This window comes from Silurus aristotelis (genome assembly GCF_946808225.1).
Source record: "Silurus aristotelis genome assembly, chromosome: 21".
NCBI classification, from domain to species: domain Eukaryota; kingdom Metazoa; phylum Chordata; class Actinopteri; order Siluriformes; family Siluridae; genus Silurus; species Silurus aristotelis.
The window spans coordinates 1,775,660-1,791,674 of NC_139594.1; the positions used below are offsets into that span (position 1 = coordinate 1,775,660).

Sequence of the window (16,015 nt, forward strand, 5' to 3'; positions counted from 1 at the left end):
AGTGGCTGTATGTTAGAGTTGTGTTTAGTTGTACAGATATAGAGTTATATAGAGAGTGATATAGAGTGATATAGAGAGTGATATAGAGAGTGATATAGAGTTATATCGAGTTATATCGAGTGATATCGAGTTATATCAAGTGATATCGAGTGATATCGAGTGATATCGAGTGATATCGAGTGATATCGAGTGATATAGAGTGATATCGAGTGATATCGAGTGATATAGAGTGATATAGATATATAAAAAGGGCGTATTGAGTGGCTGTATGTTAGAGTTGTGTTTAGTTGTACAGATATAGTTATATAGAGAGTGATATAGAGTTATATAGAGAGTGATATAGAGTGATATAGAGAGTGATATAGAGAGTGATATAGAGTTATATCGAGTTATATCGAGTGATATCGAGTTATATCAAGTGATATCGAGTGATATCGAGTGATATAGAGTGATATCGAGTTATATCGAGTGATATCGAGTGATATCGAGTGATATCGAGTGATATAGAGTGATATCGAGTGATATCGAGTGATATAGAGTGATATAGATATATAAAAAGGGCGTATTGAGTGGCTGTATGTTAGAGTTGTGTTTAGTTGTACAGATATAGTTATATAGAGAGTGATATAGAGTTATATAGAGTGATATAGAGAGTGATATAGAGTGATATAGAGTTATATAGATATATAAAGAGGCGTATTAAGTGGCTGTATGTTAGAGTTGTGTTTAGTTGTACAGATATAGTTATATAGAGAGTGATATAGAGTGATATAGAGAGTGATATAGAGAGTGATATAGAGTGATATAGAGTGATATAGATATATAAAGAGGCGTATTAAGTGGCTGTATGTTAGAGTTGTGTTTAGTTGTACAGATATAGTTATATAGAGAGTGATATAGAGTTATATAAAGTGATATAGAGAGTGATATAGAGTTATATCGAGTGATATCGAGTGATATCGAGTGATATAGAGTGATATCGAATGATATCGAGTGATATAGAGTGATATAGAGTGAAATCGAGTGATATAGATATAAAGAGGCGTATTGAGTGGCTGTATGTTAGAGTTGTGTGTATTTGTACACATCAGAGTTGAACAGTTTCTTTTGGATGTTTTGTTTGAAGTATTTATGTTTTTTTTGTAACTGGGGCTCGGGGTAGAAAGAAAACATGTTTATTAATGAAAATAATTCGTGTGTTTTTGCTCCTTTGCTTTTTGAGTTTTTGCTCTGCTCAGAGCTGGTAAACTTGTACTCTGGTACCTGTGCTGGTTCTGGACAATCTGAGTTTCTTCAAAGCTTTTTTTTACTCTTCTTCTCCTTGGCTGATCTTAATAGGTGTTTCAGTATCAGATGCACTGATATGCTGTGGGTCACAACCCTTCAAACCTCAAACCTTCACCTCTGACTGGACTGTCTAGAATCCAAAACTTTTATATCATCACCAAACACATAACTTGATCTGACCTGCAGAACTTCCAAAGTGCAAACATTGTGTACTATTTATGTCATAAAGTATCTGCAGAAGTTCTAAAAATTAGGATGAAATCGTGTCTTGATCCATTGCTTTATTTACCTGAAATTGTATGACTTCTGTGAAAGTCCTGAAGAGCTTTCTGATGAACATGGACAATAAAACTGGGTAAAATGCTCCACAGTGGTAGTTTTAAAGCTCTGATGGAATGAATGTGCTTTTCTTTGAGAATCATTGGTACAGAAGTTGCACATAATGTCAGGAGATTCTGCTTTATACATTCTGGTTATGAGAAAAAGTGTGCTGAAGAGCAGGAGATCTGAGAAGAATCCTGAAACCTGAGTGTGTGTTGGTGTAACTCTGGAGATAACTTCGGCGCTTCTCAGCTTCAGTGTGTGTAGTGTGTATAGCCTCTCCCTGCGTTTCCATGGCCTTGTAACCTTTCGCTTTAGTAGGAGAACCCACAGCTCTAGAGGAAACATCCTCCTAGAGAACATGGTTCTAATATTTTACCCACACAGCGGCATTTATAGCATAAAAAGAAATGAAAAAGAAAACCCTCAGGTTTTCTGTGATATTTATCGTTTTTATTGTTTTTGTTCCTACAGGTTCTCTGAAGGATCCATCCAGGGTATGTACATTTCTCACTAATCACGTTTTCTTACTGATTTTATAAATCTTCTGCAAAACAAATACGGAAGGACAGAAAGTGGCTTTCAAAAGCGATCAAAAATATACATCATGTATAATGGCAGTGTGATGACAGAAAGTGGTATGGTTGCTATAGCAACAGCTCATATTCACTACCAATCTAAAGTTCAGACTTTCTTCTCCTTTAGTGGTTTTTATTTGTTTTTATTATTTTCAACATCAAAGAGGAGGTTTATGGATGTGGTGAGGGAAGACATGCAGGTAGTCGGTGTGAAAGAGGCAGATGTAGAGGACAGGGGGGTGTGGAGACGGAAAATCCGCTGTGGCGCCCCCTAATGGGAGAAGCTGAAAGTAGCAGAAGAAGAATGTTCTTTAATACTGAAGAATCCAAACGATACACATCTGGAAATATGTTGTGAACTAAAACGTGTTAAAAATCCCAGAATATGTTTATTTCTAAGGAGAAAATATCCATAATTTCTTTAAGAAATAAAGTCAATCTGAAACATCTCAAGAACTTTAAATGTATCTCCAAAACCATCAAACGCCATGATGACACAGTCTCTCATGAGGACCATCCCAGTAAAGAACTTGATGGGATTCCTTTCATCTGGAGGCCACTTTGTGCAGCTAGGGATGGTTTTGCATTAATGCCCTGAGGCTCCATGTGGTTATGAAGAAACACAGGAGCCTTAAGGATGGATTTGTCTGCTAGAATGGCTCAGGACTACAGGTTGCATTTGATCACCAATTACTGCACATTTCAGCAACGTTTAACTGTAATGAATAGACATTCGGTTTCCACCCATATGAGGATGGGTTCCCTCTTGATTCTGGTTCCTCTCAAGGTTTCTTCCTTATACCATCTCAGGGAGATTTTCCTTTACCACAGTCGCCACCCACTCATTCATCAGGGACAAACCTAAACATCTTATTTATTCTTAATCATCACATTATGTCCATGACACTGTCCATTGTTAAAAGCACAATACAAATAAAAATGAATTGAATCAGAAGACCAAGAGCTGCCTCTGCTGCAGAAGATTTTTAGAATACGTTTATTAGAATTACCAGCTACTCAAAGCGCCGATTTACTGCACATAAATGCGCCTCAGGGTTCAAGTGTCAGACATTTTCATACGTGAGTCAGGCGTTAAAATTGTGGCAAAGAAACCATTACTTCAGAAGAACAACGAGCAGAAGAGATTTGCTTGGCCCAAAAAAAACCCAAGGAATGAACAGTAGATCAGTAAAGAATAGTCTTTTGGTGTGATAAGTCCAAATGTCTGGTTTCCACTCTGAAGCAATGTTGCTACCACAGCTGTTTGCAGCGACACACCATCCCTTATGGTTTTGCTTATTTCAGTTGCTTCGCCAACATTCCTTAACATTAAATGTAACTATAAATGGATAAAAAGTATGATGTGGTTATTTAGTTAAAGCGGTAACTATTTGGTGGTGATGGCATGGAGCTCCTCCTTCCTATTACAGCATGCGTGTGTTATTCCATGAATGTGTGTATGATTGAAGGTGTGGTGTATTGTGTGTCCTGTACAGCGGGGAATGGACAGCCTGTCTATGAAGTCCTCGGACAGCGACGTCAGCGACGTCTCCGCCATGTCCAGCACGTCTCGGCTCAGCAGCGCCAGCTACATGTCCGTCCAGTCGGAGAGAGCGCGGGCCGCTCGCAAAATCAGGTGACCTTAGACGACCTGAGATTCTACTTCCTATTTATTATGTTTTTATATCAATGTGTTGTGCATGCTGACAGGTTTTTCCTCCTTTCTTTCGTCCTGCACGCTTTCTTATGGCCTGTATATATGTGTGTTTGTGTGTGTGTGTGTGTGTGTGTGTGTGTGTGTGTGTGTGTGTGTGTGTGTCTTATTGTATGTGTATTTATCTGTTTGTATGTATCTGTCTTTTTGTACCTGTGTGTTTGTCTGTTTATCTCACTGTGTATCATTGTATCATTTTGCATGTCGGCTCGTGTGTGTGTGTGTGTGTGTGTGTGTGTGTGTGTGTGCGTGTGTGAGTGTGTGTGTGTAGCCGTGGTGAGGCTGTCCAGCAGAGTCAGTCTCAGGGGGAGGAGAGTGTGATGGGGAGAGAAGCTAGTGTAGAAGGAGGAGAAAATGAAGAAGAAAAAGAGAAGGAGAATGGAGTAGAGGAGGTGGAGGAGCCTGACAGGTCAGAATAATGTGAACAAATAGAAAAAAAAATGATAATAAATGTAAATATTTTCGCAGAATTGAAGTACAATTCATATTTAAAAAAACAACAGTATTTTATTAAGTATTTTAAAACAGTATGTAATTCAGTTCACGTCGTTCATCGTGTTTAACGAAACGCATCAACACGAAGCAGCTTTATAGATATAACCCTAACCCTAACCCTAACCCTAACCCTAACCCTAACCCTAGCACACAGCAGGGTAAAAAGTATTGGGACACTCGACTTTTCAGCCTTGTGTTTCTATTTTCTCTTTTGCCTTTGGAAGCAGTAGAACAACATTTTCCCTTCACTTGAGCTATGAGACCTAAACCTGTTCCAGCATGACACAAACAGCACAAAGCAGCTCCATGAAGATCTTCTTTCCATGGGTTGGAGTGGAAGATCTCCTACTATAGAACCCTTTTTAGCATCAATAAATTTTTCATTGGACCTCAGGTTTACTAACAGTCTTGTGGCTGAATGAATCTCCACAAATCTCTATAAAATGTAAAAACTAAATCTTCCCTGGACAGCGGAGCTCAATATAAGAGTGAATGGAGGAATGTGGAATGGGATGTTTAAAAAGAAGCACACAGCAATTTGATGGTGAGGTGTCCACAAACTTTTGGTCGCACAGTGTAAATGAGGAATATATAAGACTGGATTTTATTTTGCATGTGAGGAAAGTTCCTGGTGTAGCTCTCCTCCTCCTCTTCTCCACTTTAGCTCTGTCCTGTAGCTCTGACCCTGTCCTGATCCTGTAGCTGAACCCTGTCCTTTCCTCTCTCTCTCTCTCTCTCTCTCTCTCTCTCTTTCTGTCTTTCTTTCTCTCTGTCCTGTCTTCCATTCTGTTCTTCATCCTTTCCTTCCTCCTCCCTGGTTCATACTCCTGCGTTGCTGACAGTGGGTTTACGTCCAAAATCAAACACAGGGCTCAGACAGCGACTCCTGGCTCCAACATCACCAAGAGCTCCAGCGTAGGAGGGGAAATGTGCTCGCTCGGCAGGAACGACGACGACGAGGATGACAAAAAGAGACGCTCCAGCTTCGGGGCCAAGATGGCCGCCATGGTGGGTCTGGGCAAGAAGAGCCAGAGCACATCACAGCTGGATCCAGAGGGTAAGGGCCAAACTTCTTCTCTGTTCCTTTGTTTTATAAATTATCATCATTTATAAATCACTATATATACAATACCATTACAATTATTACTACCAATATTTCTGCCAAAAACATAAACATTATGACAAGTTGTGGTTGTTTTCCAAACAAATCTGAAAACAGAATGCAATGATTTGCAAATCTCATAAACCCAGAGGTTGAGGAGATCAGTTGCTGAAGTTTTGGGAGAGAAATGCAGAAATGGATTTTAGCTCCTCAATAGTTCTGGGTTTTCTTTGTTGTGTTTTTTGTTTCATGATGCGCCAGATGTTTTTAAACGGTGAAAGGTCTAGACTGCAGCAGGTCTTCTACTAGGAAGTCATGCTATTGTAATAGATGCAGTTAACATCATCTTGCTGAAATATGCAAGACTTTCCCTGAAATTTGCATTTGTGAATGAGACCGCAAACCGTGTTCACGGATAATGATATCTGGAGGTGTTAATGAGCCCACGCAGTGATTTCCATTGCAGAACTATGACTGTTTTAAATGCAGTGCGGCCTGAGGACCCAAAGATCCCTGACATCCGATGTTGATTTTCGCCCGTATCCCTTCTGCACAGAGATTTCTCCAGATTCTTTAATAAGTTTCAACTGTTTAGTTATTTGATGTTGAGGAACATTATTCTGAAGTTCTTTCACAATTTGTACACACAGTCTTTCACAGATTGCTGAAGCTCCACCCAGATTTACTTCTGAGAGACTCTGCCTCTCTAAGATACACTATTTATACCCAATCATCTTACTGACCTGCTGTCAATTAACCTCATTAGTTGCAAAAAAACCTGTTTATTTTGGTAAAGATTTACTTTTTGAGACATTTTACTGCCATAACATTTAAACTAACAAAATCTTTTCTTAAAAATGTAAAATATCCTAATTTTAAACATATTTCAAACGTTTTCTATGTTTTGTTGTGAATAGAAATATTCATACATCATTACATTCTGTTTTTTTTTTACATTTTACTCAGTGACCCAACTTTGGAATTGGGATTATATTATATTATGTTATATTAGATTAGATTAGATTAGATTAGATTAGATTAGATTTTATTTGATTAATTGTATTATATTAATTATAAATCTACCAACTAATTTTTATTAATAATACCCTAAAAACTGCTTATAACAGTGTTTCTACTTCTAACTTTCTCTACTCTAGTTCTAATACTGCTATTAATAAGAATAATACTGTTAATAACACTATTACATCAATACTTCTAATACTACAAATACTATCAATTTCTCGAACTCTGCCAATAGAAAAAAACTATACAAACTCAATGTACCAGTAATTTGCTACTACGATCACTGTGCAGGAAACTGTTCTAGTTACTAATAAGTACAAATATGTAAATGTGTGTGTGTGTGTGTGTGTGTGTGTGTGTGTGTGTGTGTGTGTGTGTGTGTGTGTGTGTGTGTTGAGTGTTTATTTAATTGGGTCAGGAATATAACCCTGGAATACTGAATTCCCATCAGCCACCATTACTACACCATTACATGACTGTTAGATCACTAATTACTTAGACCCTTAATTAGCACTTGTATAGAAATCTCACCTTTCACAGCACTCTCAGTGTCATGTTCTGTCATGTAAAGACCAGGGAGTGGATACACGTGAACATGTTCTTTTTTATTTATATCTACATGTAACCTGAACCATAACCTGAACAAAAAACAGTAGACCGTGAGAAACCTCTCCAAATCCAACAAATAGCAAAATCACTGGGCCCTTGAGTATGGCCCTTAAGAGAGGCTTTTACTTGCCACATATACATTACAGCACTTTCTTTAAGGGCCTTGCTCAAGTTATCATGGTGGTGCTGGGGCTTGAACTCACAACCTTCTGATTAGTAACCACTTAACTCTGAACTGCTCAGGTGTATAAAAGAGATAATTGTAAGTGACTTACAGTTGATCTCATTCATACAACTGAGCAGCTCTGGGCTTAAGGGCCTTGATCAGGGGCCCAGAAGTGGCAACTTGGTGTAGCTGGGATTTGAACCTCTTTAAAGCCAAAGTCCAAAGCCTTAAGCACTAAGCTACCACTCTGGACACTGCCCCAAATGCTGTACATGTAATGAGGGAACATTGATGAAAAGTTGTTTAAAAATTCCTAGATGTTTTTTCCGAAGTTTTGATTGGCTGTTCGGAATATCTGAGAAGGAGTTACTAGTGCACTTCCACCCAAGTGTTCTGAAGTTCAGAGTATAAGTTCAGAACACCTATCGCTGGGAAGTTCTGATGTTCCGAATGTCTGTTTGGAGGTTCTTAGGTCGTATTTCTGTACACCTCAGCAGTTTGAGAGAAGTTCCATTAGTGAAGCTGCTGAGTGGTGTTTTTGCTGAACGCTGAATAAATGTGCTGAAGGGCTGAACGGTAGTTCTGAAGGCACATTTGCTCTAGAAAACTGAGATGGAGCAATATTAATTTTGATACACACGTATTTCATACGAAATACGTGTCATTAGATACAAATTTGTGCGAGGGATTCCAAGTGAATGGCAACCCTCTCAGCAGATTAGCTCATGATTTATTTTCTGAGCACAACAAAGTTCACTGTTTTTGTAGTCCAGAAGGTGAAATCCACTGGTTTATTCAGGACCTGGTGTTAAAATACATGTGCTATCACCACAACGAGCGAACTGTAAAGATGCTTCAGAGCCCAAATGTGAAGTCTGAAGTCTGAAGTCACTCAGATGTTGCAGATTCAATAGGAAACTCAGCATGGATTTAAAGAGAAATGATCAATAATTCGGAGAAAAGAAATGAGAATGCCTAAAGGCAGGAAAGAAGAAACCTAAAATCGAAGGATCTCGAAGACTTCTAACCCACAAACCTACAGGAAACGGGGAGGGCATGAAGGATATGAAGGTTGATGCTTGATGATTTTTCAGGAACATCTCCTGTGTCTTGTTGCCCTTTGTTGATTGGCTACTTCTCCAGTATGCTTTGACAAATTAAAGATAAACAGATGAATAAAAAGAGCTTACTGAGAAATCGTTACGAAACTTTGGGGCCCGAAGCTCTTCTTCCGTCAAACCGAGACCCCCACTGATGCCTGCTGGGGGCAAAGAAGTTTTTTTGGGATGGTGGGAGTCTAATCCTTCAATCTCACGTGTCGATGAGATCAAGCGTGTTTCACTAATAATTCTAACAATTTTTTACCACAGTGATTGGGTTGTGTGTTGTGTTTCTGTTGTTTTGGACTGCTGCAGAAGCTCATTATGGGTCACCTTCATGTGGTCTGTATGTTTCAGACTGAAATTTACAGAAATCTATTTGTGTAGAATCCAGAATGTAGGTATGGAGCTTTCAGATCTTTGGATTTAGACTGTAATTGATATCAACAGTCTACCACAATGTGCTCAGGACCATACGTTAATCGCCCACTTTAACAATGATGGAACTGTAATGAATGGACATTTTGTGTCTAAATGAGGACGGGTTTCCTTTTAAATCTGGTTCCTCTCAAGGTTCCTTCCTCATGCCTTGTTAGGGAGTTTTTCCTTCACCACAGTCGCAACTGACTCGCCCATTAGAGACAAACTTACAGTCTCAGAAAAGTAGCCAGACAGACGGACAGTCGGCAGACAGAGAGAAAGGGGCTCGGTTATGCCGTCTCTTATAATGCACATGTACTTTCGGCTCATGGCTCTCAGTCAACTTTGATATTTGGTTCTTCATAGGAAAAAACTGTTCACTTCCCAGCACAGACATTGAAGTTAAAGCCTTCAGTGATGTTTGAAGAGCAGATTCGAGAGAAAGGATCAAAATAGCAACTGGAACATGTTTCCTTCTCGATCACAGAGGCTGCACTGGGAAAGAATTTCACGCAGATGATACCATGCTATTTCTTTCAGCTCTTCCTGGGAAGTCAACCACAAACATCCAAAATAACTCTGACCTTTCCCAAACCCAGAGTTTCTCTTCTGGTGTAGTGAAAGTGCGCTTTGAGTGCACCGATTCTTATAAACACAGCAGTGGGGTTAGCGTGAGGGTCTCAGCACGGGCTTAGTGACGACTTCAATGCCGGGGAAAGATGAGTGGGTAGCGAGTGTGTAGCGATTGTGTATATTCCTTGACTTGTGTTTTTTTATTCTGCTGTGTGTGATGAATTGACACTGTTTATTTTTTCCTCTTTAGTAGTTAAAAATGGTCACTCTATATTTTGGGCAATACAGGAAACTCAGTGTATTAGAAAAATATCACTGCCAGTATTATTTTGTAAACCAACTGAGATCAAACTGCAGCCATTTTCCAAATTATTGTTCCCAGTCCCTTCATTTTCATGGTTTCAAAAGTATTTGGACACAACCTGCCCAGGTGTATCTGTTCATTTGAACTCCAGCAGACAAATCAGAGGGAGCAGAAAGCCAGAGTGGCCAAATTAACCATGTGATAGGGCAGAAGACCTCATCCAAAGTGGTAGATTAGTGGTAAAGGCATCGGACTTTCGTGAGTTCGAATCCCAGCCACACTGGACTGTAACTCGAGGGCCCAAGGCCCTTAACAGTATAAGTGCCCAGTTGTATGTATGATATAAATGTAAAAGATAGCTCAGTAGATTAGATGCTGGACTTCTGATTGGAAGGTCATGGGTTCAAATCCCTGCATTACGATGCTGCTGGGCCGTTGAGGAAGCCTGAGAACCAGAAGTGATGTCTGTGTTTCTGGCCATGTATCAGTGGTTAATGTGTTTCCCAGGAAGAGTCTGAATAAACACTGATAAGTTACAAACTCCTCGGAAGCTCCGATGTCTGGCACTTCTTTCGTTAACATTTTGTAGATTAGGGTATGGAGGTGCTCAGTAAACATTAATGTGTGTGTGTGTGTGTGTGTGTGTGTGTGTGTGTACACTATCTCTTCTGTGGAAAAGGCATATCACTAAATCCACTCCTGATTGGCTGATAAATTCTGTCTCCTCCCATCTTTCCTTTCTGTAGAAAATAAATAAACTGATAAACACACACACAAACACACACACACACTCATCTAACTCTCACTTGATAGAGAGCTCAGCGGCAGGACTGGACAGGACGCGTGTGTTAGTGGTTGTTGCGGGAGTGTGTGTGAGGGTAAGCAGGGTATGACGATGAGGCAGATCAGAGTGAAGCATTCACACATCAAGCAGAGTGTCTCAGTTTCAGTCCAGTCTCTCGCTGTTTATTTCACCTGCGTCAGTCTGTTTAATGGGAACAGCACAGGTAGGGACAGGAAACTGTCATGTCATGTTTCACAAATATTTGTGGGCATGTGCATTACTACTACTGTTACTATTAATACTGTTACTAATACTACTATTAATACTGTTACCAATACTACTATTGATACTGTTACTAATACTACATTTTTAGTGATTGGAAGATACTTAACAAATATAATTTATTACTACTACTGAAAATTTGATAAACCTTTGGCAAAAATTTATTTTACATGGAAACATGTTTAACATGATATTACAACGTTTAACCAGTAGGTGGTGCTGCTAGGTAGAATAAAAGAAATCTTCAGAGCTTGACATTTTGAGGAGTTTGAGGAGGGAAATAATGAAGTCTATTAATATATATTTAATATTATACATAATATTAAATATAAAAGCACAATACCGTCTCATAATCCTGATCTGATGGTCCTCCTGGACTTTTACACAAATCATCACTCACTATGAATACGGCTCTTCATGTTTTTCGTTCACAGACGATGGGAAGAAGAAGAAGCCGGCACGTTTGGCCATTCAGAGGAGTGTAGAGACGGGTTTGGCCATCGAAATGAAGAGCAGGATGACACGGCAGCTGAGCAGAGACACGGCTGAGGAGGGGGAGAAGCTCAAACCCGGAAAGTATGTTCAATCCACCATTCAGGGAAAAAATCTACAGTACATCCCTTATTTATTTCTCCAAATGATTCAAATGTGTCCTGCTATCAAATATAATATCGCAGTGGTTCTAATGACTCCATTATTCAGCTGTAATATTAATCATTATTGATTATTACTAACATTATTACTCAGACCAATCAATTATCTTCAGCTCTTCTCATTGGACCAGAGCAGAATATTAATATTTAATATCGGCCTTCTGGACAGAATCATCTTAAAAGTGCACACACACACACACACACACACACACACACACACACACACACACACACACACACACACACACACACACACACACACACACACATCTTTCAGCATTACACTAATAGTTTTTGTCCCCTCTGATTTGTCCCCAGTCTTATTTTCCCCGGCGTAAAAATATCAAGAGACAGTCAGTTCACAGAGTTCCTGGATGGTTTAGGCCCCGCCCAACTCGCTGGGAGACAGACCCTGGCCACACCCCCAATGGGTAAGAGATGCTTCTTCTGAACATATATATTTTTCTTCTTCTTCTTCGTCTTCTTTCGGCTTCTCCCATTAGGGGGCACCACAGCGGATCATACACCCTACACGTCTTCATACACCCCCTCCTCTACATCTGCCTCTTTCACCCCAACTACCTCCATGTCTTCCCTCACCACATCCATAAACCTCCACCTTGGTCTTCCTCTTTCACCTGCTATTATGATGTCACCATCTTATTCTTCTTATTCAACTCCAAAACCATCCTACAGACCACCATCCGATGCTGTCTAGCTGCACTGTCCCCCGCCAACACCTTACAGTCTCCAATCTCCTTCAGGTTGCATCTCCTACATAGAACATAATCCACCTGTGTGCACCTTCCTCCACTCTTATACGTCACCCTATGATCCTTCTTCTTCTTAAAATACGTGTTCACCACTGCCATTTCCATCCTTTTAGCAAAATCTACCACCATCTGCCCTTCCACATTCCTCTCCTTAAAACCATACCTACCATCACCTCCTCATCACCTCTGTTCCCTTCACCTACATGACCATTAAAGTCTGCCCCAATCACCAATCTTACATTTCTAGGTTCACCTTCTACCACTTCATCTAATTCACTCCAGAATCTTTCCTTCTCCTCCATCTCACAACACACTTGTGGAGCATAAACACTGATCACATTTATCATCACGCCTTCAACTTCCAGCTTCACGATCAAAACCCTTTCAGAAACTCTCTTCACCTCCACTACACTCTTACTGTACTCTTCCTTCAGAATCCCCCCTACACCATTTCTCTTTCCATCCACACCATGATAGAACAGTTTAAACACCTCCAATGTTCCTGCTCTTACTCCCTTTCCACATAACATCTCTACCTTTCTACTCTCCATCATATCAGCTCCCTCTCTCCCTTTCCCCGTCATAGTACCATAGTCACCAGTGAAATTGGATCTCAGTAATGGAGCCTGGTGAAGTCTTGTTTTAAACTTTTTCGACATTTGTTCAGGTGACATTCAGATCGGCATGGTGCACAGGAAAGAGCGTCTGGACGTGGAGGTGATTCGTGCTCGAGGTCTGGTGGGAAAACCGGGCAACAAACAGACTCCAGGTGATAAATCAGTATTAAATCCTTGTTCTGTGAGGCACTGTGAGGTGTAGCTGGAGAGTAATGAACATCTGTTTAAATTGAAATGTACTGAAAGATCAGTCCACATCCAGCTGTTCCATGATGTCGCCTAGTTGTAGTTGAAAGCAGTGTTCTGTTGACTTGTTTCTTCAGCTCCGTACGTGAAAGTGTATTTACTGGACAACGGGAAGTGTGTAAACAAGAAGAAGACACGTCTGGCAAGGAAAACACTGGACCCTCTGTATCAGCAGCAGCTGCAGTTTGAGGAGAGTCCTGAGGGAAAAGTTTTACAGGTGAACCTCACACACAAAATTCTTCATGAAGAAACATTTTAAGTGACTGTAAACACATACTTTACTATTAAACAGTCGTGAGAACCTAATTACTGAAAAAAGAACCAAGAAAACCAAACTGCAGTCCCAGGAAGCCCTCATACACACACACACACACACACACACACACACACACGACCTGAATGTTTTGACTCCACAGCTTCTTCTTCAGCTTAAACATAAGTTAGAACACTCGATCCAGGACCCTCCTGTAATCCTATAAAAGATTTTGCATGATGTTTATACTGAATCTCTTCCGTTAACATTAAACTCTAAACGGGTGTTTTTCAGATCATCGTGTGGGGGGATTACGGCCGTATGGACCACAAGTCGTTCATGGGTGCAGCTCAGATCCTGCTGGATGACTTGGAGCTCACAAACATGGTGATCGGTTGGTACAAACTGTTCCCCCCCACCTCGCTGGTGGATCCGACGCTGGCCCCTTTGAGCAGTAAAGCTCCTGAAAGAGCAGCCGGGAAATCAAGCGTTCGCTCATAACGGCACCGAGACGTCCTCTGCATGCTTCACGCTGCGTCCCGCGGGAAAACCGAGAGCAAGAACGTGTTGCCTTCTTCCTGCTGCCAAAAGAGAAACAAGGAAATGAGGAGACACAGGAGACGAGCATTTGGGGTCGAGCATCATTAATGACTGACAGACAGACAAAGAGAAGACAGACAGACAGAAAGAAGACAGACAGACAGTCAGACAGACAGCTCAGAGGTTCCAGACAGAAGAAGACAAATAGCATTGTGTCTGGTTAAACAAAAGAGATCGTTCTGGGATGGAAAGTCTCCAACCTTGGGCTGATTTGTCTCCTTTTCACACGGATGACAAGGAGAAGAAAAAAATCTACAAAAAGCCATGTGGACCAAAAAAGGAGAAGAGCAGAGAGGTATGGTGGAGCTCCGAAAATCCAAAACACCGTGCGTGGCTGCTTCTCCCGATGAAGCAAAAATGACCCTCTGTGAGGACGAAGAAAACAAACAAACAAAAAAACCCCAAAAGAGTCCTGTTTTTGAACGAGGGATGATGAACTTGTTCTGTTTCATGTCATTGTTTTTACTCCAGAAGTTTGGAGGAAAAAAAAAAAACCTGCACAAAAGCAAATGAACATTCATTACAAACGGATGAATCCAGAACAATACAAAAATGAAGCCAATTTCGTTTGAGGTCAAGAGAATGATGGCGACCGTAAGGTTTTAAATGATGTTCTGTTTCATATGCAAAAGGAACTCTGTGTTCTCCATCCTCAGGTTGGGATGGAGGGGAAAAAAAACACACACACAAAAGCCATGAGTGAACTACCAAGAGAAAAAGAACATGAGAAGAAGCTGAGAAGGACATCTGAAGCCTTACTGCACTTCCTCAAGATTCGAAACGATTCATCATTTAAAAAAAAAATTTTTTTTACACAAATACTAAAAACCGAACGAGGGAACTCCTTTGCGCTCGGGTACGATGCTATTTTCGGTGATGTACTGTATTAAAGTCATGAGAAACATTTCAGTTTTTCTTTTTTTTGCATGAATGCAAATTCTATATATATATATATATATATATATATATATATATATATATATATATATATATATATAAAAAGATTTTCTTCGAGGCTGCTACAGAAAAAAACAAAAAAACAAAAGAAGAGCCTGTTTTTTTAATGATTTCTATCCAACTCAGCGAAGAGAAATCTCCAGTGCATGTGTTACAAACCAGAGGGACTGAGATGAAGATGTTGTTTTTCTGTATTCTCTTGCAGAGCAGAAACCATGTGGCCTGGGAGAAATAAAACCCATTTCCAAACAAACGAGAAAAAAAAAACGAATACCAAATTTTCCAGACTAGAAGCTGTGATTTGACTCTGAAGCTGCTAAGCACAGGTTCCTCCTACATCGCTCACCTCGTCTCGGATCAGATGTGGGGTTTATGTTCTGGCTAGTTAGGTTCTTCGAGCACAGTTGATCAGTACAGTAGGGTTGAGTTTTTGGAGATAAGCGCATGTTCACGCAGTGCTTGGGAAGGATTTGTAGAGTATATGGAGAATAAAAACTGTGATAGACAATGCTGTGATTGGCTGCTCAGTGAAATACAATAACCAATGAGTGCACAAGTGTGGTTGTTTTTTTTACCGCTGAGGAGCATAATGTACGTTATCATTAAAGAATTCGATAGTCTTTTTAAAAAGGCTAGGGAACACCTCGACATCTCCAAAAAACGAGCAGAGAGACCCGGCAGGAAGCTGCTGAGAAATGAAATGTAAGTGTTTCCTGTGTTACACACCGATCAGACGTAACATTCTGATGTTAGAACATTAAAACATTCTGAGCGGTGAAGTGAAGAACACTGATGATCTTTATCATGGCACCTGTTAGTGGGTGGATTTATTTATTAGGCAGCAGGTGAACATTTTGTCCTCAAAGTTGATGTGGAAAGCAGGAAATATGGGCGAGCTAGACAACGTCTAGACGTCTGGGTCTGAGTGTCTCCAAAACTGCAGCTCTTTTGAGATGTTCCTGGTCTGCAGTGGTCAGAATCTATTAAAAGTGCTCCAAGGAAGGAACAGTGTTGAACCGGCGACAGGGTCGTGGGGGACGAGGATCATTGATGCACGTGAGGAGCGAAGGCTGGACGTGTGGTCGGATCCAACAGACGAGTTCCTGTAGCTCAAGTGCTAATAATGTTATGGCTGATCGGTGTGTATTTTTCATGCTT

General features: G+C 40.3%; 1 protein-coding gene across 1 annotated transcript in view; it reads left to right on the plus strand.

Moving 5' to 3' along the window:
* Positions 1–16,015, plus strand: part of rims2b (regulating synaptic membrane exocytosis 2b) — a 76,840-nt gene that overhangs the window by 59,695 nt on the left and 1,130 nt on the right. The window contains 9 exon segments of the mRNA XM_083523883.1: positions 2,083–2,105; positions 3,683–3,822; positions 4,172–4,309; positions 5,238–5,452; positions 11,193–11,334; positions 11,730–11,842; positions 12,852–12,953; positions 13,125–13,264; positions 13,595–16,000. Coding sequence (XP_083380009.1) covers positions 2,083–2,105; positions 3,683–3,822; positions 4,172–4,309; positions 5,238–5,452; positions 11,193–11,334; positions 11,730–11,842; positions 12,852–12,953; positions 13,125–13,264; positions 13,595–13,801 — 1,220 coding nt within the window. The 3' untranslated portion in view covers positions 13,802–16,000.